At 45.3% G+C, this 23611-nt stretch overlaps 2 protein-coding genes across 7 annotated transcripts in view; one reads left to right on the plus strand and one right to left on the minus strand.

Annotated features, from left to right (window-relative positions):
• Positions 1–4640, minus strand: part of TTC3 (tetratricopeptide repeat domain 3) — a 124625-nt gene extending 119985 nt beyond the window's left edge. Inside the window, exon 1 of one of the 2 annotated variants that reach the window (XM_047720000.1) lies at positions 4450–4638. The gene's annotated coding sequence lies outside the window, so the exon portion shown is untranslated. Of the gene's footprint in view, positions 1–4449 lie in introns of both variants that reach the window. The other variant, XM_047720001.1, reaches the window with a different exon arrangement.
• Positions 4641–4676: 36 nt separating this feature from the next.
• On the plus strand, positions 4677–15461 carry PIGP (phosphatidylinositol glycan anchor biosynthesis class P). Of its 5 annotated transcripts, none has more exons than XM_047720003.1 (7): positions 4677–4775; positions 5386–5489; positions 8499–8571; positions 9391–9509; positions 10821–10947; positions 12644–12724; positions 15131–15461. In XM_047720003.1, the coding sequence occupies exons 1-7, from the start codon at positions 4693–4695 to the stop codon at positions 15150–15152; spliced, it is 609 nt and encodes a 202-aa protein (XP_047575959.1). In that variant the 5' UTR covers positions 4677–4692; the 3' UTR covers positions 15153–15461. The 5 variants fall into 5 exon arrangements, with proteins under 5 accessions (XP_047575959.1, XP_047575958.1, XP_047575960.1 ...); XM_047720002.1 differs by having other exon boundaries at positions 4691–4787; XM_047720006.1 differs by lacking the exon at positions 4677–4775 and adding an exon at positions 5167–5244.
• Positions 15462–23611: the final 8150 nt, after the last annotated feature.

Consider the following 23611-nt stretch of genomic DNA (forward strand, 5'->3'; position numbering starts at 1 on the left):
CAAAGGTCCAAAAACAGCTGAGACTCAAGATCCCCTGCCCCAAATGGCAAGATTTCTGGTAGAGCTATAGGATTAATAATTATGACAGTGTGGTATAACACAGAGATAGTCAAGCAGACAAGTGGCACAGAAAGGGGAGTCAGAAACAAACCCATGCTGGTGAACAGAGGGCCAATTCCATGCATGGTATGAGGACAACTGTAGCCGCAAGGAGGAAAAAAATGAATGTGGATCTCTGCCTTAACACTTTACACAAAAATCAATACCAGATGAATTATGAATTTAAATGTGATAGACATCATTTTAAAACTTCTAAAAAGAAACCCAGGAGAATGTCTTTATAATCCCAAGATCAGGTAAAGTTTCCAATTAGATTACATTAAAATTAAGAACTTCTGTTCACCAAAACACACCATAAGGAGTAAAAAGACAAGCCATGAATGAGAAGATATTTACAATGCATATAATCAACAAAGGATCAGTGTTACAAGTTTATTAGTTTTAAAAGACAACCCAAGAGAAAAATGGGTAAAAGATATGACCAGGTATTTCACAAAAGGGAAACAGTTCATAAACATATGAAAAGATGCTCAAACTCATTAACAAAGAAATGCAAATTAAAACCACAAGACACATCATTTCATACCCATTTGATTGGCAAATATTAAGAAATCTGATGATAGTAAGTGTTGGAGTAAATATGGATCAACTGTAACTCTTATACACTGCTTATCAAAGTATATAAAAATTGACAAAACTGCTGGCCAAAGTACAAGGTGGTACAACCACTTCAGAAAACAGTTTGGTAAAGTTGAACATTCATACCCCATAATCCAGCAATTTGACCTCTAGCAAATAGTTTACCACAGTAGTATTCCAACCATTTTTTTACTCACAAACCACTAAAAACGTTTTAAATCATTTTCACACTAAGATGACATCTACAAGTGTTCAGCCCAAGTTTATATAATTGTAAATGATGAATTTCTTGTGACTTAAAGATAATCTTAGATATTATCTAAAGATAATGTAGTTTTGTGACATATCATTGGTTTAAACTGTTATAATTATTATAGCATAGGATTTATCAAAAATAACTGCATACACTGATAATCAATCATAAAATGTTAAATTGTAATTGCAAATGAAGCTCCTGAGATGGAAGTACCTGGATTAGAAAACGCTCTAACACCAAATATATATATATACTGGATTTTAAATTACCTGTCTTCCATGGAGTTTTTCTGCTTAGGACAATGCCTTAATAATATTCCATGTGGGTAGGTATTATGCCTTCCTTACCTAAGGTAAAAGTGCTACTAGGAAAGGTAAAGTGGAAAGTAGGACCAACAAGAGGCCTCTATCACAGGCCCCAGGCATTACCAATTTTAAGAAAGAGTACACACAGAACTTAATGATCTAGAAATTGATTCATTAATATCACTCCTGCCCAAGTACTCCCTAGAAATATCTTCATTACTCCTCTGGGGGGTCATTAAACCCCCATATGAAAATTAGAGAAATTCTTGGCAACCGTGTACCAGAAGATACGTACAAGAATCTTCATAATAGCAAAACCTAGAAACAGCCAAATGTCCATCAAAGAATGCATACACTGTAATATTCCCTGTGGAATATTACACAGCAGTGAAAATTAATGACTTACATCTATTCTCAATATCAGTGACTCTTAGAAACAACATTGAGTGACATAAGCAAGTCTCAGAAAACTGTATCCACAATCCCTTTCTTTAAAAAACCCAAAGACAAAGAAACCATACAATACATTGTTGAGCGATATACATATATCTGACAAAATTATTTTTTAAAAGCAAGGAATGACACAGACAATTCAGGATAGTCACTTTGGAGATGAGCACGTACAATATTGGTCATTTTGATTCTTGGATTGAGTGGTGTACTGATTGGTATTCACTGTACTGTTCTGCTTCACAACCTGCATGTATGTTACATTATTTTATTTTTTTTATTTTGTTACATATATTTTGATTTTATCAAATATTACATTGAAGAGGAAAAAAGATTTTTCAAAACCATTCATTATCTTTTAAAAAGTAATTAAATCACCTCAACTGCCACTAAAGAGGTACATAAAACATACCGTGGAAATTACTATCTTTACATTAACCATAGGTGCAAAATAAATTTTTACTGGAATTAATCTTACAAGGAGCATATGAGATAAAGACTGAGCTAGTTAGCTGTGAGAGATGAACCCATCTGACACAGGGCTAAAACAGAAGCCAAGGCGGCTGTAAGCAAATTTAGCTGTAAGCTAAAGTTATAAGGAAGCTGGTCAGTAAAGAGAAGGCAAAAAAGTAAAAGCCTAGTAACAAAGTATTAGCAAGGATGTGAGGAAGTGAGTGTCCTCACTCAATACCAGTGAGAGTGAAAATTAGTACAACCACTTTGTGAGCTTCTGTGATATTCAGTTATGTTGAAGATGCACATATCCTACTATGCAGCAACTCTCCTGCTACGTGTATTTCTTAGAGAAACTTCAAAATGTGTGCACAAGCAGACAAAGATATTTATTGCAGGATTGTTTTTAGAGTAAAAAACCAGAAACAACTGTGAAGACCATCGATTGGGAAATGAATTATGGTATATTCATACAATTGGATTCAGTACCAGCAATTAAGATGAATGAACCAAAGAGAACACAATTGCCCAATTTATTTGTATATAAAACTCAAAATGTGATACTGATTTTAAAAATGCAAGTTGCAAAAAGACACATATCATTTAAAACCACTGAGATTTAAAACACATACCACCGCATATTGTTCATGGATTGGGAACTGTGAACCAATTATAAAATATTAAAGGGAATGATATACACAAATCTGAACACAGTGGCTACCTTAGGGAAGGAGGGGCAGGAACTCGGAGCGCCTCCAACATCTGCAATTTTATTTCTTAAAATAAAAAAGGATTTGAAGTAAATTTGGCAAAATAATTACATTTGTAAATCTGAATCATGGGTTGGTTAGATCCCCCTGTGCATTTTATATGTGTAATATTTCAGAAATTTAAACAGAAAAAAAGGAAATTAGGCAAAGGTAAGAAAAGTAACAAATGAACAGAAAGACACACCAAAACACAGCCTTAGAGCGCAGAGCACGAACCTTTGAGCAAGAAGCAGCGTAGGAGGTGGCTCTTTAACCGGTTTGAAGTTTCCTTCCCTGTGTATCCTTGTAATAAATCCCATTTCTCTTAGGATAAAACGCAAATTTCTTGCAATAAAAAATGTCCTAACTAGAGCTGTAACTATGAGAAACCTGCTGCTAAGGGAGGAGTAAAAATCTGTACAATGTCTACCTTGAGTCTCCTCGCCAGGATGTTGGGCAGAATCAAGAGATAATTTATGAGAAGGCGATACAACACTATACGAACCGTTAGGTATTTTCAAGAACGCCCAGGCACAGCTAGAACGTATTTGCCCGGCTGGCGTGTGCGTCTATTTCGGAACGAGTCTGCAACTGAAGGGCTTTGGGCATCTACGGCTCTTCTGGAAAAGGCACTCTGCACTGGTACCAGCCAAAATTCACCTACGCGTTGGCTCAATTTTTGGCCCTTGGCTCCCCCCTCATTCCTCCCAGAATAGGCCGGCTCGACAGGTCACACCTGACGTCGTCAACACTACGGAGCAGCTGGCCAGACCCGCCTCCGTCCCCCCTTCCCACCCGCGTCGGGGGAGGGAGGATGCTCCCGCGAGGAGGGAGGGGGGAAGCGCTGGGTTGATATTCCCCAGCCCGGGCCCCCTCCTGGGAGGGAACCGCCCCCGGACTCGACTGCCATTCTCACGAAAACAGGTGGCGCAGATGTTAAAGCGCACAAAACAGAGAACGGGGCGCGCACGAACGTTCACGAACACTCGCGAATGAAAACGCGCACAAGGGAAATCATACACTCGACAGGACACAGGCGCGGCACGCGCGCGGGGACACGCGAGGGCGCACACCGGGGAGGGCGATGTACCAGGATGGGGTCACGACTGCAGAAGGCGCGGACACGCGAGCGGGGGACGCGCGCCCCCCGGACAGGGACGGTGACACAAAGGGGGGCCATCACACGGGCCAGAGGCGCCCACGCCGTCGCCAAGAACGCGAGCGACACAAAGAAGCCGGGAGTGGACACAAAGGCGCGTGCCGCACTCCCAGACCCAGGGACCCCTCGCCTGTCAGGGATGTCACCCTCCAGACGAGAGTGCGCGGGCAGCAGGGGATGCGCCCACGAAGGGGCTACTCCCACCCTCACAGAGACGCCCCCAGGGGCCCAAGGAGTCTGAAGGGGCCCGTAAGACAAAAGGGACACACCCACTGGGACCGACAAAGGCGGCCACACCCCCAGCGCCCCGACCCACGCAGACACACCGGGGGCACCACAGCGAGCGACGCGGGGCGACGCGCACACACCCACACTCACCACACACCCACGGAGGGGGTGTGGAGGGCCCCTCTCCCCGGGCATCTCGGCTGCAGCGCGATAAGGTGACACATCCGGGAGCCCTGCCGCGCGCCAGATGTGCACTCACCGGGGCCCGCAGCCCCCGAGCCTCGGACGCGGGCCGCCGCCGCCGCCGCCGCCTCGGGCCCTCCACGTCAGCCAGCGGGCGGGCGGGAGCGGGCGGCGGCGCAGGCGGCAAAGCCCGTCACGTGGGATGCGCACATGCGCAGTCGTGCAGCCCCGCTCCCTTCCGCGGCGGCGAGCAGAGCGACCGGCGGCTCCCGGTGCTCGTGCGCTCTAGGCAGGCAAGGGTCGCAGTGCGCCTGCGCCTGGGCTGGGAGGGGGGCGCCGAAGAGACCTGGCCTTTCCTTTAGCTTTCCCCTCTCTCGCCCCCGCGAAGGTTTTCCAGAAGGCGCCTGCGCGAGGGACTCGGCGGTGAAGTGGCCGAGCTGTCGGGAGGGGCCTGAGAAGCGAGGGCCTCCCCTACCCCACAACCCTTGAATAAGAAACTGAAACTACCCGGAGAGGACAGGGCCTGGTCCCGGGCACGGTGGACCGGACCTGGGGAGGAGGCGCGCGTGCCCCGAGCCGGCCATGCCAAGCCCTTTCCGCAGGCAGGCGAAACCTGCAAGCTAGGAACGGCTTTCGTCCTTTCTCTGCCCTCCCCTCCCCTGCCCTGCAGGGTGCGCGCGCTCTGGGTGTGCGCTTGTGTGCGCGCGCACGCGAGGTCGGGGGGGGGGGCTCGTGCACGCGTGCTAGCGGTGTGTGTTGGAGGTGTGTGCGCAGGGAGGCGGTGTGCAGTGGCTTAGGCAAGGAAACTGCAGAGGCTGTCCCCGTAGCAAAGCGATGAGGCTACAACAGACCAGTGATGAAGGGGAGTGAGTCACTGACGATGATTGTGTTTCTTTCCCGCAGATTGTCTAAAGCCACAGGGAAAATGGTGGAAAATTCACCGTCGCCATTGCCAGAAAGAGCGATTTATGGCTTTGTTCTTTTCTTAAGCTCCCAATTTGGCTTCAGTAAGTACTTTCCTGATGGATGGCCAGGACCTCTTTTCTGCTGTTCAAGGACAAGGAAATTACAGCATTTGTTCTTAGAATGTGCACATAATGAACTGTGATTCTTTCTACTTATGTCTTTTTCTAAGAAAACCTAAAGAGAACTTGTGTTTGGTATTTTATATGCCCGACACTAGTGTAAGTAATCTCAAGAAATTATTTATACAGCACCAGACAGGATTGCAAAGTGAATGAAACCTGGTCCCTGTGGTTCAACATCTCTGTGGTCATAGTCTTCTGGACAAGACAGACAATGGAATCTACAATTAACAGCGTGAAAAGAGCCATGGGAACCCAGTAGAGCAACATGAAATCAGACTAGGAAACAGGGTTTAGCTTTCTCCTCGGCAGCGAGAAGGAAGATGTGGGAAGGTTTTGAATGAAGGGTTTAGAGTGAGTAAGTTGGTGCAGGTGCAGCCTGTGGGAGGCAAGAAGCCAAGAGAATTAGGCTAGAGAAGCCATGTGCACTTTAGAGCCCTAGATCTGGCTTAGTTCCCAGAAGATCCTGTTTTCCAGATAAGGAAACTGATGCTCGCTGAGACACTGATGTGCCCAGGGTCACACAGGAGGCTCCACATCTCTCCTCTAAAGGATATGGGAATTATAAAGGAAAACAAGAGGGAGAAAATTGGGTGCCCCCATCCAACTTTTTGGAATTTTGTGGAAACCAGGGAGGTGAGGGAGTGGTAGTGTTTCTGAACCCTGACCGTATTGGTACAGCCAACCATGCTGTTGGCAAGGGTAGTGTAGGGAGTAAAGAAGTTGTGACTTGAGTTCAAATCCTGACTCCTCCAGGGACTAGCTGTGTCACCTGGTACCATTTGCCCAAGCTCTTGAACCTTCAGACTCCTCATCTGTAAAAGGGTGGTGACAATGTTTATTGAATGTTTATGATGTGCAAGACAGCCCTGTGAGGTAGGTATTGTTATTTCTGTCCTTTATTTTATCAATGATGATCCTGAGGCATGAGGTTTTAGGAATGTGCCAAAGGTCATACAGCCAGTAACTGATAAGAGCTGGAATTTGAACCCAGACACTGGGTCGACTTCACTGTGCTGCCTTTTAGGGCAGCTGTGAGGATTAATTAATTGATTAATTAATTAATTAATGTAAAGCACTTAAAACAATGCAAAAGATTGATAAGTATTTCTATATAGTCTTGACTTTTTTTTACATAGCGCCTGGCATAAAGTAGATGTTCAATAAATTCTCATTCATTGATTTAATTAACGTCAATTACTTCCATTTATGAATTTATATGGTGTTTCCCTGCTCTTTGTATTTCATCCATCTTAAAAGCTATCTACAAGTTACAAGCCTGTCCCATGCCATCTTTTCTCTCTACCATCCAGTCACACCAAATCCCTCACCAGATCCCTCACACTCTCCCTGTGGATCATGGCAGCGAACACCATTTTCTCCTATTTCCTTCCTTCCTCATCTGCAGCCCCCAGACATACATATTTTTGATCTGGCTAATCCCCTACTGATAGTCACTTCCTCCAGGAAATCTTTTCTGACCATTAACATCACCTCCATCAGTGCCAGTGTGGGCTAAGAGCCTTCTTACGTGCTCCTGTATCATCTTTTATTACACATTCACACTTATCACAGTGGAATGAAAATGTCCATTTACTCGTCTCTATTCCCCTCCCCTAGATTTTAAGCTTGGGAAGGCCAGAGACCATGCCTTTTGGGTTCACTGCTGTTTCTTATGCTTCTGATGTAGAATATGAATCCTACATCATCATCAACAGAGATAGTTTGAAATTTGTCTCTGCCCTTTACGTCGGGCAGAGGATGTAACATTTCTAAGACTTTATTTCATTTCATTTACTCCTCTATAAAAATAGCATACATATCATAGGATTGTTTTAAGGATTAAATTAAATAATGCATGTGAAATGCTTTGAAGTGTGGGGAGCCCACAGTGAGTGCTTGGATGTTAGCTGTTATTTTTACAAGTTAACAATAAAGCATTCCACAAAGACTGAGCTTGAGGGAAATAACATAGTATTCTGGGAGATGAGGCAGAAGCCCATCATGAGGTAGATCAGAACAAGGTAGTAGATAGATTCACCTTTAAGCAACCGGTATCTATAGTCATTTCAGCCCTGGGGTAATGAAGTATTGAACAGCCATTATACAGAGGGAAAATTGCTAGGTGCTGTAAGGATCACAACAATTGCTAAGACGTGATTTCTGCCCTTAAATTGCTTCAAATACAGTGTGAGAGTTAAGACATGTTTTAAAAAAAGGGAGTAATGGGGAAGTGGAGTTGTTTAATGGGGATAGAGCTTTAGATTTGCAGGATGCTAAAGTTCTAGAGATCTGTCTCATAGCAATGCAAATATACTACTTTTTTAAAGATTTTATTTATTTATTTGACAGAGAGAGAGCAAGAGAGGGAACACAGCAGGGGGAGTGGGGGAGGGAGAAGCAGACTCCCCGCCGAGCAGGGAGCCCGATGTGGGGCTTGATCCCAGGACCCTGGGATCATTACCTGAGCCAAAGGCAGATGCTTAACGACTGAGCCACCCAGGCATCCCTCAAATATACTACCCTAAGTTAAGTGTCATAAATACTATAAGAATGATAGAAATAAGGAGCTAGGAAACTGAAAGAAAAGAGAACTCATTTCTGAGGTAATCGGGGAATCTCAAAAGAGCTTTTTGGTTTTTGTTGTTGTTTAAAGATTTATTTTAGAGAGGGAGCAAGAAAGTACACATGAGGAGGAGGGCCAGAGGGAGAGAGAGAATCTTAAGTAGACTCTGGTGGTGAGCACAGAACCTAATGGGGGCTCCGTCCGACAACCCTGAGATCATGACCTGAGCCTCCATCGAGAATTGGACCCTTAACTGACTGAGGCAACAGGCGCCCCACGAGCCTATTGTTTTATCTAAACCTTGTTAAATTAGATGCATGCCTTATTGACTTCGCTTTTTCTCTTGTTTCTGTTCCTCTCTGCAGTACTGTATCTTGTGTGGGCATTTATTCCTGAATCTTGGCTCCATTCCTTAGGATTAACCTACTGGCCTCAAAAGTAAGTTTAATGTTTTTCTTAAATAAAAATGTGTGAATACTATTTTGAAGGATCACAGTTTTTCTTTAAGACTGCCCAAATTGTAAATACTTATCCTTTTAAGATCCATAAATAGCCATATAGAAATTTAAAGCTTTTCAGAGGTCATTACTGCTACATCTCTAATTCAGGATGGCAGAGGGAACATACATTCCATTTCCTCCCAACATCTGGGTAAGGTAACACTATACAAGAAAAATGTTTAAGGTATAAACCCACAGGAACAAATAATGGGAGAGCAGATAATTATCAAAAGAATTCAAGGTGGGGCACCTGGGTGGCTCAGTCATTTGAGCAGCTGCCTTCGGCTCAGGTCATGATCTCAGGGTTCTGGGATCGAGCCCCGCATCGGGCTCTCTGCTCAGAGGGGGAGCCTGCTTCCCCCTCTCTCTCTGCCTGCCTCTCTGTCTACTTGTGATTTCTCTCTCTGCCAAATAAATAAATTTTTTTTTTTTAAGTGTTCAAGGAAATGATTGCAGACAGGGGAGAGGTAACTTAGTTTCCACTTTTTCCGGGGTGCTGTGGTAGAGAATGATGCAGGATTGCAGCTTTTTACAATGCAGAGTACTAACCACGATACAATCGCGGCCAGGATTCGCGGCCAGGATTGCAGCTTTTCATTACAAGCCTTGTAGAATGATTTCACTGTCTTGTAAATATATGTATTATTTTTAATTAAAAAAAATCAGACTTAAAAATGCATGTTAACTCGGTGATGGTCTCTTGAGAATGATGACTCTTCGGGCAGTTTATTATTTTCTTTAATATTTTCTTCTACAGATACTGGGCAGTTGCATTGCCTGTCTACCTCCTCATTACTATAGTAATTGGTTACGTACTCTTATTTGGAATAAACATGATGAGTACTTCTCCACTCAACTCCATTCATACAATCACAGGTAAATGTCTACCAAAGGGAAGTGCTGGCAGTGTTGGGGAGGGGGACAGGAGAGCAAGGTATTAGCAGTTTTATCAAGAAAAGCCACCAAGAATAGGCTATAGTAGGTGACACATATCAGCACAAGAAAAAGAATGTAGGAGAAATAAATACAAAGTTATACCAGAGGAAATGTTGATGTGGCAGAAACCAATTCTGATAAATATGCTACTTATAGCACCAGTCAGCAGGTGTATTTTCCCATAAAGACCACAAGTATAGGGCGCCTGGGTGGCTCAGTGGGTTAAGCCGCTGCCTTCGGCTCAGGTCATGATCTCAGGGTCCTGGAATCAAGGCTCACATCGGTTTCTCTGCTCAGTGGGGAGCCTGCTTCTCCCTCTCCCTCTGCCTGCCTCTCTGCCTACTTGTGATCTCTCTCTGTCAAATAAATAAATGGAATCTTTAAAAAAAAAAAAAAAAAAAAGACCACAAGTATATAATATGTTCCTTAGCAACTGTGCCCAAGAAAAACATATTTTATCCTAAACGGGCAGTGTTGATCAAAGAATGGCAGGTAGGTCCACCCAGACCTTGTCTGATAGAGGGATTTGAGAATACGCATGCTCCTCAGGATCCTTGTACACACCTGACCCCAGTTATGTAGATGGAAGAGCCACAGTATGTCTTTGTGGCTTTTTTTTAATTCCTCTAAGTCTAAAGAATAAAGTAAATTAAATTCCTGACCATGCTTAGATTCGAGGAAATGAAGTGTTTTTTAAGTTGCTTGGTCTGATTTTTTTTTTTTTAATTTTCAAAACCTTTTTTTATGAGCCTATACAATGTACTTTGAAAACCAGTTCTAGTATTTTTATATTGCTTTCCGATAAAATACTGTATTCCCTTGTCGTCTTGCCTAAAATTCCAGCAAATAGACGACTTGTGCAAAGAGGGGACCTTGTTAAGTTTGCATGGATGATTGTACCAAATGATTTAACCGTTTGGCGGTGTTGGGTTAAATATATTTTCTAAGCCTGGGTGTAATTCTGTCCCTATGAGAAATGTGCAGGTGGAACTTTAATCATTATTGTACAATTGAATGAAATGTTCATTTCTTATCCTAGTTAAAGATGCAGAAAGTACTTTCCTGATTTTTATTCTATTTGGGACATTTCTTCAAAAGAGAGAATTTAAGTAATCTTTTAATTATATTAAACATGATATTTGTCATTATGCAGATATTAGCCTAGCAAAGTATTCAGTGCATTTCTGTAAACTACAAAAATGGTAGAAGAAACTGCTTGGGTAAGCAGAGCTTTTTGTCCTCTTCCAACAGATAACTATGCTAAAAATCAGCAGGAGAAGAAATACCAAGAAGAGGCCATCCCAGCATTAAGAGATATTCCTATTAGTGAAGTAAACCAAATGTTCTTCCTTGCAACCAAAGAACCGTATGCCAAAAAGTAAATTGCATGTAGACTAACACCAAACATTTACGCTTAAGTTTTTGATGTAATAATTTTGACCATAATTATTTTGACTTTCTCTCATACCCAATATTGAAGTGTTAAAAAAAATTTGTTGTTTCTTAGATTAAGTTCTATTAATGTTATAAATATAAATATTACAAATATTATAAATGTTCTTGAATGAACATTTCTTGAATGTTCTTGAATGAACAGAATAAATAAAATACTGCATTACTATATAGCAGACTTCTTAAGAAATAAGTATTAGTAAAAGCAAGAAGTACCTCCAGAGAAGCATTCATGTTGTGATTTTTAAATGGCAATTATGTCCTTCCCGCTGTTTTTTCTTCAAGGCCCAGAATTCAAACTCTTAGATTTGGGAGAGGGGTACGTTTAGTTTGTGTGTTTTTGCATCATATTTGTGTCTAAGACAGAAACATTTGTTGAATACTTATTTCCGAGGTATTTTTCTGGATGTAGCAAGGATAAGATTCCTTCCGAAAGAGCTCGCATTTCAGGGGCAGATTGAGACAGACTAAGCAAATAAATCAGTATTATTTAATGAGTGCTATGCAAAGAATCAAGATAGTATAATGTTCTAGAAAGTAAAGGGATGACTACTTTAGCTTGGGTGGTCAGGGAAGGCTGTTGAGAGAGAGGCAGTTGAGGTTGAAATTTAATTAGCAAAAGCAAGAGCCTATGAGAAGGATTGGAGATGGGAGAGATTGCAGGTATGAAGCAGCGGGGGGCAGAGGCCTCCAGGTGGGAAGGAGCTCAGTGTGTCCTGAGGACGGAAGGCCAGCAGGGGCCTCGGGTACACTGCCCAAGGTGGAGAGGCCCAGCCCCACCACACTACCACACGGGGCTTTGTAGGTGAACATAGGAAGTCTAGACTCAAGTGTCAGTGAGGTGAGTTGGAGGCCCTCTCGCTTCTGAGCTATAGGGAGGCTTTAAGGAAAGGCATGACCTGGCCCCATGGATGTCTTGAGAAAGTTGCTCAGGCTGGTGGATAGAGGATGGATTCAGGAGGGAGAGTTGGGGTGGGGCAGGAGTTTGGAAGTAAGGGGCCCGCTCCAGCACAGTGGCGGCAGTGGGGCTGGGGACAAGCGGGTCACTCGGCAGCCTGTGTCGGAGACACAGGTGACGGACAGGGTGTGTGGATCTGATTGTGTGGAGTGGGTCGCTGCTGGGAGAAGTTGTGATCAGAGGGTCTTCCTGGGGTCTCTGGCTCAGTGAGCTGAGTAGATGGTTATGCCTTTTAATGAACCAGACAGTATTTGGGGAAAGTGTAGTTGAAGGGGTTGGAGGATACAGTCTATGAATTAGTTTGAGTGACTCCTTTTTAATACATGGTTGTGTCTGTGTGATATTGAGAAGCTGAGATAGAATTAAGTTTTAAAAATAACCAAATGTAACTTAGCAGGGCTGTACTCACAGTTGGCCAGTGGGACCAAATCTCAGCTCCTCGAGCATCCTAGGCCTTCTAACTTTTGACACCCTAAATCTCTGCACAGGAGCAGAGCCACACATTTTCGTGCAGATTTGACTATACCTCCTGTAAAGAGAAAAAAAAAACTATTAATTTTAAATAGTTGAGAAAACTAGGACTTCCATTTCAATAATCATATCCCTGCCTTGTAAGCATAAGACAGGTGATGCGAGTCTATTTCTAGTCTGTCATTTGTCCCAGCTCCTGTATTTCTGTGGTAGGAGCATGTCCCCACACTTCAGAGCGGTTTGAGAGGACCAGTTGGCTCCATCCAGGAGAAGGGTAAATAAACAATAAAATACCTGTTTTTACAGTTGAAAACCCCACAGCCATGCAACAAGAACTAATTACTGCTCTACCTAACAGCATGAATGAATATCACACACACATGTTGGGGGAAAAGACAGACATAGAAGAATATATAGTGTATTATTCCATTTATATGAAACTCAAAATCAGGAAAAACAAACCTTTGGTGATAAATATACAATAGCAATATTAACCAGGAGAGGCATGAGGGAACCTACTGGGAGCTTAAAGGTCTGGGTTGCAGTTACTTGGCTGTAACAGAAGCATAACCTTAATATTTAACTTGTGCTTCTTAAAAGTGAATCATAGCGGGGCCTGGGTGGCTCAGGGTCAGGTCTCATGATCTCAGGGTCCTGGGATCGAGCCCCCGCATCAGGCTCTCTGCTCAGCAAGGAGGCTGCTTCCTCCTCTCTCTGCCTGCCTCTCTGCATACTCGTGATCTCTGTCAAATAAATAAAAAATAAAATCTTTTAAAAAAAAAAAAGTGACTCATAGCTGACATACCATATTATATGAATTTCAGGTGTACAAGGGAGCAGTTCGATACTTTTATACATTACAAAATGCTCACCCCAATAGGGTTAGTTACCATCTGTCACCATATACATTCACTACAGTGTCATTGACTATATCCCCTATGCTGTACACTACATCCCTGTGGCTTATTTTATAAGAAGTTTGTGCCTCTTGATTCCCTTGAGCTGTTCCACCCATTCCCCCACCCAAGATCTGTGCCCTTGATGTAACTTACACATCAGTAAAAAGGTAAAGAACAGTGCCTATGCCCCATCCCCAGAAATTTTCTTTTAATATTTTATTTATTTATTTGTCAGAGAGTGAGTGGGCAAGCACAAGCAGGGGGAGCAGCAGGGAGAGAGAAACAAACTCCCCACTGAGCAGGGAGCCTGATGCAGGACTCGATTCCAGGACCCTGGGATCATGACCTGAGCTGAAAGCAGACACTCAACCTACTGAGCCACCCAGGTGTCCCACTATCCCCAGAAATTTTAATTCATTGGTCTGGAAAGGGGCCCAAGGAGGGATAGCTTTTACTGACTCCCGGACACTTAACACACAGCCAGGATTGAGAACTGCCTGCCTTAATCTATTGGATTTAACAACCTGTGGTCAGCCGGGAGACTGGCTGTTTCTTTGGAAGAATGGATAGTTACCAGAGCGGTCCTTTCACCTTTGTGGCATTCCTTCCCGGATCAGCATCATCCCTTTGTATTTCCTTCTGGCCAGTGATAGGCCTAAAAAGGTTTTGAAATGGGTCAGAAAAGGCCCTTAATTAACTCCAGTACCCCACCTCACCTCTGGCCTCCTAGTAATTTCTCATTCTGTTTCCCCAACACATCGTTCTTTTTTTTTTTTTTTAATTAATTTTTTATTTTTTCAGCATAACAGTATTCATTATTTTTGCACCACACCCAGTGCTCCATGCAATCCGTGCCCTCTACAATACCCACCACCTGGTGCCCCCAACCTCCCACCCCCCACCCCTTCAAAATTCTCAGATCGTTTTTCAGAGTCCATAGTCTCTCATGGTTCACCTCCCCTTCCAATTTCCCTCAACTCCCTTCTCCTCTCCATCTCCCCTTGTCCTCCATGCTATTTGTTATGCTCCACAAATAAGTGAAACCATATGATAATTGACTCTCTCTGCCAAGCACATCGTTCTTATAGCTCGTTAGAGATTGTGTTTCTCAGATCGTGGGCTGCAGTTGTTTCCAGGGTCCTGGTCAGTTTAGTGGAGCGATTCTCACCATTTTTTAAAATTCTCAGGACCCCCTTAACACTCATAGTGTTCCCAAAGAGCATTCATATATGTGGATTATATTTCGAAATTAGAAGAGGAATTTTAAAAACATTTGTTTATAAATACTAAACTCATTACATTTTGATATATTTAAATAGCATTTTATGACAACTATATTTTCTAAAACAAATTTCTAATTTCTAAATTTCTAAATTTCAAATTTCTAAAACAAGACCCGTAGAATTGTTTTTGCGTTTTTGCAAAACTCTTCAAAAGTCTAGGTTACTGGAAGACAGCTGGGTTCTCCTGTCTCCTTCTGTGTTCAACCCATGCCAATACCACACGTCACAAAGCCTCTGGAAAACCACTGCACACTTGTGAGAATGAGAGCGGAAGAGAGATATAGCATCTTAGTGGTTTTGTAAAATTGGTTTTGACCTCACGACCCCCTGAAACAGGGTCTCCAGGCCACACTTTGAGAACCACTGCTTAGTGGGCCTCAGCTAGAGTGTGTGTGTGTGTGTGTGTGTCTGTGGGCGCACTTGTGAGAAGGAATTAGCATAGGATACGGCACTGCACTTGATAAACCCGTGATTGAACACCTCTTGTGGCCATGGCAGATCCTTCCCGTTCCACCCCTGACTCCAGCCACTGATGCACTCGTGATCAGGTCCACACAGGGGCCACTCAGCAGTGCACCCTGGAGAGAGAGGACGTCAACACCCAAAGGACACCGTGGAGCTCACTGTGGGGCAGGCATCCATCCCCCAACAGAGCGGTTGTGAGCTGAATTTATTCAGCATCGGAGGAGGTCTCCGGAGACTGAGCTGCAGTCGCCATGGCAACGGTGCCCTCGGTAACGCAGGCCTGCGTTGGCTCTTCTCAGTTTTGCTCCCTTGCTGCCCACGCCTTCCTAATGTCACTTTCCAAATAAACTGCCTACACACAAGTCTTTGTCGCAGGCTTTGCTTTCATGGGAACCCCAGCTGAGAGGTTTTTATTTTGTAAAAACTGTGCTTCAGTTAAAGGGCCAGAATCCGTAATGCATTTCCCTGCTGCGTGTTCCAATTCAAGAAAAATGTTTGAAGGACACTGCGTTTTACAGTAAGCCCAAATAATAGCATAAAATAGCCCCAGAATGTCAGTAGTATAAAGTTAACCATTTTCACAAAATCCCCTCCAGTAATTAGATTCTCAACAAGAATTTCATGACGAAAGTCCAAATATGAAATCACTTAAATCAAATCCCAAATTCTTCCCTCCCTAATTTTATTTTATTTTTAATAAACATATATAAATTTGGGGGCACCTGGGTGGCTCAGTGGGATAAGGCTTTGCCTTCAGCTTAGGTCATGATCCCGGGGTTCTGGGATCAAGCCCCACATCAGGCTCTCTGCTCAGCGGGAAGCCTGTTTCCCCCTCTTTTCTCTCTGCCTGCCTCTCTGCCTACTTCTGATTTCTGTCTGTCAAATAAATAAAATCTTTTAAAAAAATTTATAAATTGTATTTATTTATTTGGGAGAGAGAGAGTGAAAGAGCACAAGCAGGGGGAGCAGCCGGCAGAGGGAGAGGGAGAAGCCGATTCCCTGCTGACCGAGGAGCCTGATACGGGGCTCCTCTGGGACCCTGGGATCATGACCTGAGCCGAAGACAGACGGTTAACCATCTGAGCCACCCAGGTGCCTGACCCTCCCTAATTTCTTACCTTCACTGTTTGAGCAGGATCTCAATCAGGAGCCTGGGTTTTCTCCAGAAGCTGATGTCTAGAGTCTTGTGAGAAGAGGTATACTCCTTAGGCAAACCGATCCAACCCCAAGTTTCTTCTATGTCCCACTTTTTCAAGGAGTCAGTGGTACAACCAATATATTACCAGCCCCAGGCCCACAGAACTTAGAAAACCCAAATAAATCCAGTGCCACCGCAGTTGTCCCAGACCCGGTGCATTGGACAATACAGATTCCCCCCACCTAGCCCGGCACTGTGGTAGAGACTGGATAGGATATGGGGAAGGGGAGGCAGGACAGAAGGGGTTCTTGATTTGTCTTCCCAAGGCTGTGGTTGTTGTCAAGTTCTCCTCACTCAGTGTAAAACTCAGTTGGGTTAACTGTGGTACTATATACTACTTCAGAATGGGCAGAAATGGACTTAGCCTGAGGAGCGCCTGGGTGGCTCAGTCGGTTAAGCGTCCGACTCTTGATTTCGGTTCAGGTCATGATCTCATGGGTCATGAGATGGAGTCCTGCAATGGACTCCACTGGGTGCTCGCTCACTCTCTCTCTCTCAAAAGAAATTTACTTCTCCCACCTTTTCAAATTGGTCTAGACACAACCAAAGTTCATTCTTCAAAAAACAGCACTTTGAGATAGCCGCTAAATCAAAACGGAGCCACACAGACAGAGGCAGCAAATGTCTCAGTGGTCACCTGCGGACTTAGGACCAAGGACCAAATGTTGTCTCCCCCTCCATCCCTCAGGACCACGTAAAACCCAACGTGCCAGAAAAACAATGGAAATCTCAGGAACCCAAGGAGCCACAGAGTTCGAAATGATGGTGTTCTAGAAAATAAGTCATTCTTGAACGGATGCATTTTTGGACCAGAATTATGTATTTTACACTGTCTAGGAGAAAAACTCTCTTTCTCCAATAATTCAATATCTGTCTCAGGCTATTTCTGCAAAGCCAGTGTTCTAGCTCTGCTTGGGTAGGTCACGGTCACAGAGGGCCATATGACCAGGGCTGGACGACGCCAGCCAGAGCCTCCCTGTGACTCAAATGTCACACTCCAGTCGTGCCATAGTTGGCCAGGCCAGCCCGCTATTTACATGGCTCCGGCATATTAGAAGCCGCTGTGAGTCAGCCTGCCCCAGCTGCTGTGGCTACTTCAAGAGGCCCCCTCCTGCCCTCTGACACTGGTTTCCAGGACCCCTTCTTTGGACTGTTCTCAGCGAACCATGGGTGGGCATGCTCTGGGGTGAGCACAGCCACTCCTCGCCGCTATTCTGTGAAGGATGAGCACCAGACAGGAATTAAAATACAGTGTCCACTTTATTACTGGTAGGGACACATGTTTGTGCTGCATAAAAATGAAGCTGAAACCACGCTTTCTTCCTTATATCTGATAATGCAGAGGGCTGGGCCTGCAGATCGAGACTTGGCGTGGCCATCAGCACGCACTAGAGAGCATGGCGGGCTGCCACCTACCTGGGTGGTCCTGGCAGATAGCAGATGACCCGTGGGTTATCATTTCTCCCCCGCCGGATAAGTCACACCCTACCCGTGGATGTGAAGGAGTGGGGGATAGAGTGCAGGAGTGTAGTCCCTAGTCCTTCTCTGAGAAGGCAGAACTGTTCTAGTCACTGAGGCAGAAATACGAGGAGAAAGACCATGGTCCCTATACTGGCCACTTAGGTCGTCTCCTGTTTTTTCCTGTGATAAACAAACAACAGAAATCTTTGTGGATAAGATTGTGAAGTTGTGTCCTTGGGCTAGGTTCCTGACACTGGGATTGTACAGGATCAAAGAGCTTGAACATGGTTAAGACCCTTAATATATAATGTCAGACTGATCTTCAAAGAGGTCGTATCTATTAACACACTCCCTACAGTTCCCTAACATTGTACTGGTGTGATGGTTAATTTTGTGTGTCAGCTTGACCGGGCTAAGGGATGCCCAGACAACTGGTAAAGCATTATTTCTGAATGTGTCTGTGAGGGTGTTTCCAGAAGAGATTGGCATTTGAATCAGACTAGGTAGAGAAGATCTGCCCTCTCCAGTGTGGGTGGGCATCCAATCCTTTGACAGCCTGGAATAGAACAAAAAAGTGGAGGAAAGGTGAATGCCCTCTTCTTGCTCTGGGGCATGGTCTTCTGTCCTTGGACATCAAAGCTCCTGGTTCTCAGGCCTTCAGATTTGGACTCAATTACACAACCGGCTTTCCTGGTTCTCCAGCTTACGATGGATGGCAGATGGTGGCATATCCCAGGCCCCATAATCAGAAAAGCCAACTCCCATGATAAATCTCCTCTTCCGTATGTGTGTTCTGTTTCTCTGGAGAGCCGTGACTAACAGAGCTGGGTATGAAGTGGTCCTCACTTCTGTAGTGTATGAAATGTCACCATGTTCCACTTTCCAAATCTTACTAAACATGTTGTGATTTCCCGTTGACAGGAATTTCAGAATCCTTCACTGGTGGAGAGGGGGGCTTCTTCACCCTCCCTTGGGCCGTGTATGCTTCCGCTAGCCAAGAACAGGAGAGGCAGCCCTGGCGTTTAACCCATCATGCTTGTTGTCTCTGCCATTGTGCCTTTTCCAGACCCATTGCCCCATCTCCTTCCTTGCCCTGCTCAGAGACTCCCTCGAGCTCATGAGGCTTATGCTCAGTGTCCACAGACCACCTGCCGACCCCCCATTCAAGGCCCCCCTCTCTGGGTGCTGCACATGAACTCCCAGACCTCTGCCCTCTGTCCCTCTGTTGCTGTCTCGGGACACCCAGACATCAGTGCTGGGGTGGGCACCAACCCTGAGGCAGGGACTTCTGGCTTCTCTAGTGATCCATCTCCCAGCCTCCTCTGAAGTGGTTCCCCACTTTCAGTGAGGTATGCGGTGACCTGGAATAAAGCTCTCGCTCCCTCGCAGCAAGACAATGCGACCTCAGTTTCTTCTGGGCAGTACATTGGTCAGAAGGGGGAGGAGGGACACTTCTGTAAAGTGTCTTTCAAGGAAGGATCATGCCCTGCTTCAGCCCTCCTTATTTCTGCTGCCTGGGGTGTGGGTTTAATGACCAGAAGTCCAGGTGTCCCTTAGACCATGCAGTGACCTTGGGAATAGAAGTCACATAACAGCAGAGCAAAAGGATTGAAAGATGGGGCTCCTTGATGGCTCAGTTGGTTAAGTGAGCCTGATGGGGCCCCTTGGTGGCTCAGTCGGTTAAGTGTCTGCCTTCGGCTCAGGTCATGGGCTCGGGGTCCTGGGATTGAGCCCCATTCCAGCTCTCTGCTTGGCGGGGAGCCTGCTTCTACGTTTCACTCTCCCTCTATGCTCTCTTCTCTATCAAAAGAAAGAAAAGGAAAGGAGAAGAAAAGAAAAAAAAAAAAAAAAAAAAGAGCCCAAATCCTGACATTGTACCAGCCCTGGATGGCTTACCTCCAGACTTGGACAGAGAACTGTCTTTCTATCTTGTCACTGTAAGTTTGGGCTTGTCCAATCACAGCCAGACCTAAAACAAACATTATGGTTCCCTTCAGTGTTCAAGCACAAAGCCATCGTCTTTGCCCTGCTGATTGCCAGAATAGCCTTGGGTGTCTATTTTCAACATTGAAGTGGCCAAGAGCTACCTGGGAAGCTGTTAAAATACAGGTTCCCAGATCAAGTAAATCTGGAAGGCCCTGGAATCTGCTTTTAACAGGCCTCCTTGAAGAGTCTGCCGGAAATAGGCCACGGACCACATGTTGACCCCAGGCCTTGGAAACCACAAGCCCAGGCAGTCTCCTTGATCTGCATAGAAAGTTCCTCTCCCTGTTTTTCCTCCAGACACACAGGCACGTCACACTTTGAAAGAAACCTGGACCCTCTGCTGGTCTGTCCTTGCTCATGTGGGAAGGGAAGACACCGTATGTTTTTGTTGTTTTTCTATGGCAGCGAAAAATGAGCAAGCTGCCACGATATGGATCCCTAAACCCCTTTGTCCCACTTTTGCTAATATAGTAAGTAAAGGAACGGCATGCAGTTTTAAGCTGCGAGTTTGAATACCAATAAGGTGCAATATTTTATGCAAACTGAATAAACATACATTAAAATGCCCAACCTCCAAGAAGCACAGCAAAAAGATGAGGGCTTTGGCATCAGTGAGTCCTGAGTCTGAATCCCAGCTCTGCCCCTTCCTGCCAGTGTGACCTTGGGCAGTTTACTTGACCACTTGGACCTTCAGTTTCTTCATCCATCAAACAACACTCAGTTTATAGGATGCAGAGAAACAGGTTTGGCCCAGTAGGCCCTTAGGTTATGGTCATCATCAGTATATCCCACACTTTTCCTCCTGGGGACAGCTGCCTCGAACACGTGCTGCTTTTCCATCAAGTCCTGTTACCGCTGTGTTCGTTTCCTGGGGCCGCCATAACAGACCGCCCCAAACACAGCGGCATAAACCAACTGAAATGTATCCTCTCGCTGTTCTGCAGGTCTTCCTGGGCCCAAATCAAGGGGTCAGCGGGGCTGAGCTCCCTCCTGAGGCTCTGCAGGAGAATCCATCCCTCGCCTCGTCCGGATGCTGGTGGTGCCTGGCATTTCTTGGTTTGCAACCATGTTATTCCGGTCTCTGCCTCGGTGGTCCCATGGTGTTGTGGACTGGATGTTTATGTCCCCCCGCAAATTCCTCTGTTGCGATCCTAGCCCTGACCACCAATATGGAGGCGGGGCCTTCGGGAGATTGTACTTAGGTCGTGAGGGCGGGGTCTTCATGATTGGGATCAGTGCCCCTACAAAACAGACCCACCCCAGGGAGCTCCTTTTCTCCTTCTGCCATGTGTGGACACAGTGAGAAGATCATTTACGAACCAGGACCAGACGCAGCCTGGGGTTTTCTGGTATAACGGCCTGGAGAGACAAAGACAGACGGCACTCTCTTCTGTGCCTATCAAATCTCCCTCGGCCTCTCTTGTAAGGACACTTGTGATTGGCTTAAGGGCGCACCTAGGTAATCAAGGATCATCTCCCCATATCTGGACCCTTGGCTCATCTCCTCCCAACTGCCCCTGGTGCCACTGTCCTGAATATAAGCCTTATGCAGGGTCTGCAGGGCTCTGGGCAGGACGGGTTCTCAGGGACAGTGCCCGCAGGTCCCCACGGAATCCATAAAGGACGCAAGCTGCTCCATCACGTGAAACAAGAAGGCCCAGTGCATGAGGGTGACCTCTTCAGCCCATCAGAGTCACAGCGAGAGGCTTGGAGGCTGCACTGAGCTTGCCGCCTGGTCCTGGGTGTCTGCACTGACCACTGGCCCACGGGGCTGATCTGCTGCTCTTGATAAAGTGTTTATAGAGCAAAACAAAACAATCCTTAACTTTGCCACGTCTTCAAAGTCCCTTCCTTACAGGGTGACATGTGCAGAGTCAAGGGCCTGGGACCCGACGATGTCTTTGGGGCCCATTACTCAGGCTACTCCAATATCATGTGTGGCTTGAAATCCATAACAAGAAACAGAAGAAAAAGTGTCCCTTCAAGTCTGAGAATGAAAAGTGCTACGGATGGCATAGCACAAAGAAGAAAACGCTGTGTCTGGGCCAGCAATATTGTACCATTGAATACCCCGAACCCGGAGGCAGCCCCTGCCGTCTTTGGACAGTGTTAGATACCCATCCCTCTTGTGAAACAGAGAGACCAACATGCCTGTAGACAGCCTTACCCTCCTCTCCCTCCACTGCCGTCTCTCTCTACCCCCACCTGCTCCCCTGTACCCCAGCCTCTTGGCTGGACCACCTCACTCCTAGAAGTCCTTTCCACTTTTACCCCTGTGCTCAGGAAGAGAGCCTGAAAGGTTAAGACTTTGAGCTTTGGGTGAGACCACCAGCTCTGAGTCCTCGCTGTACCTGCTGCAGGGTGTGGGAGGCCTCGCCCAAGCTCAGTTCTCTCATGTGCTGGAGGGAAACACCCACCCTGAGATCATCCCGAGGGCTGAATCAGCTAAAGTGGATGAAACCCTAAGAATCTTAAGATCCCAGCGCACGGTTGTCCCTGCTGCTTCCTATCCACACTCCAATACCTCAGAGTGTGTTCATCTCTCTCCGAATGTCCTCTGCGCTACACACATGCACACGCGCGCGCGCACACACACACACACACACACACACACACACACACTTTGGTTTTACTTTCCTTCCTGGGAACTTGTCCGATTCAATCTTGGGTCCCCCGTTCCTAGCACCAAGGAGCAAAGTATAAAGTTGCTGAGTGAAAAAGGAGACGTTCAGAGGCTCCCGTCTGGAATCATCAGAACCATGACAATTAAAGAGTTTCGAAGGTGAAATGAGGGAGGTGTAAACTTTTTTCCTGTTTTAAGGAGTCACATCATTTAAGTCCCTAAATATTTAGAATTATCCACGTGGAGATCTTGGTAACAACCCTGAAGGGCCAGAAAGCTGTCATTACTTGTGTTCCACTTTCACATTCTTGAGTCTTCTAAGATCCTTTTCCCCTTGAATTTAGTGAAGGTAAGGAAACCGGTCTGAAAGCTATTTCAGACCAAATGCGCTACCCTCCTTGAACTAGAAGATTAAATTGAATGCGTGTGAAAGATAGGTGAACTGCGGCAGGACGAAAAGGCAATTAGAAATAATGGCCTCAAAAAAAAAAAAAAGAAAAAAGAAAGAAAGAAATAATGGCCTCTGACCACAAAGGCCCACAAATTAAAGCACTGTCAACCCAGGACAGATTCTATCAGTGATGAATCTGTCCCTTACCTGACTACCAGTCCAGTACTATTATGGGAAAACTAACAGAACTGACCCGAGTGTACAGACAGACTGGGGCCGTTGGTTTCTTCAGTGAAATTTCCAGGCACCTAGCTCCAGCCCGTGCTTTTCCATCACTGCTGAGTGGCAGTTGGCAGAGAGAGGTGACCTTTACTTAACCTTGAGAATAACTCTACCCCTTCCTGGCCAGAATAAGGAATGTATGTCAAGGCCCTATTGACAATCCATTTGCAGGAGTTATTGAATGTTTGGCCTAAGTGGACGGTATCTTTGCCTTTCTGAACTTTATTTTACAAAATAAATATCTCTCCCAGGCCATCTTGGAAGTTAGAGAGGGCCACACACCTCGGACAGATGCCTGACAAATTTAAGAGGTCACTTTCATCTGTTTTGTTTTGGTTTCAGGGGTTTTGTGGGTTGTTGTTTTTTTTTTCTACTCAAACATTCACTGGAATGAATATAGAGAAATAACTAACTTTCATCTGCCACTGTTCTTACGGGAAGACAATCTACTTTCATTCCTTGAGGTATTTAGAAAACGTTTATTGCTGTCAGCAGCTCAACAGGTAAGTGATTCCAAAACAAATGCTACATCGAGCCCTGCTTCTCGACTTCACTCCTTCCCACCCAAAATAC

The sequence above is a fragment of the Lutra lutra genome, chromosome 1 (genome assembly GCF_902655055.1).
Source record: "Lutra lutra chromosome 1, mLutLut1.2, whole genome shotgun sequence".
Lineage (NCBI taxonomy): Eukaryota > Metazoa > Chordata > Mammalia > Carnivora > Mustelidae > Lutra > Lutra lutra.

What these genes read in the sequence shown, in the direction of transcription:
- PIGP (XM_047720002.1), top strand. Translation starts at nt 4,693, where the DNA reads ATGCGCAGTCGTGCAGCCCCGCTCCCTTCCGCGGCGGCGAGCAGAGCG. An exon ending in AAGCTCCCAATTTGGCTTCA is followed by an intron (nt 5,490 to 8,498) that starts GTAAGTACTTTC and finishes TCCTCTCTGCAG; the next exon opens with TACTGTATCTTGTGTGGGCA. An exon ending in AAAGAACCGTATGCCAAAAA is followed by an intron (nt 10,948 to 12,643) that starts GTAAATTGCATG and finishes CATTTGTCCCAG; the next exon opens with CTCCTGTATTTCTGTGGTAG.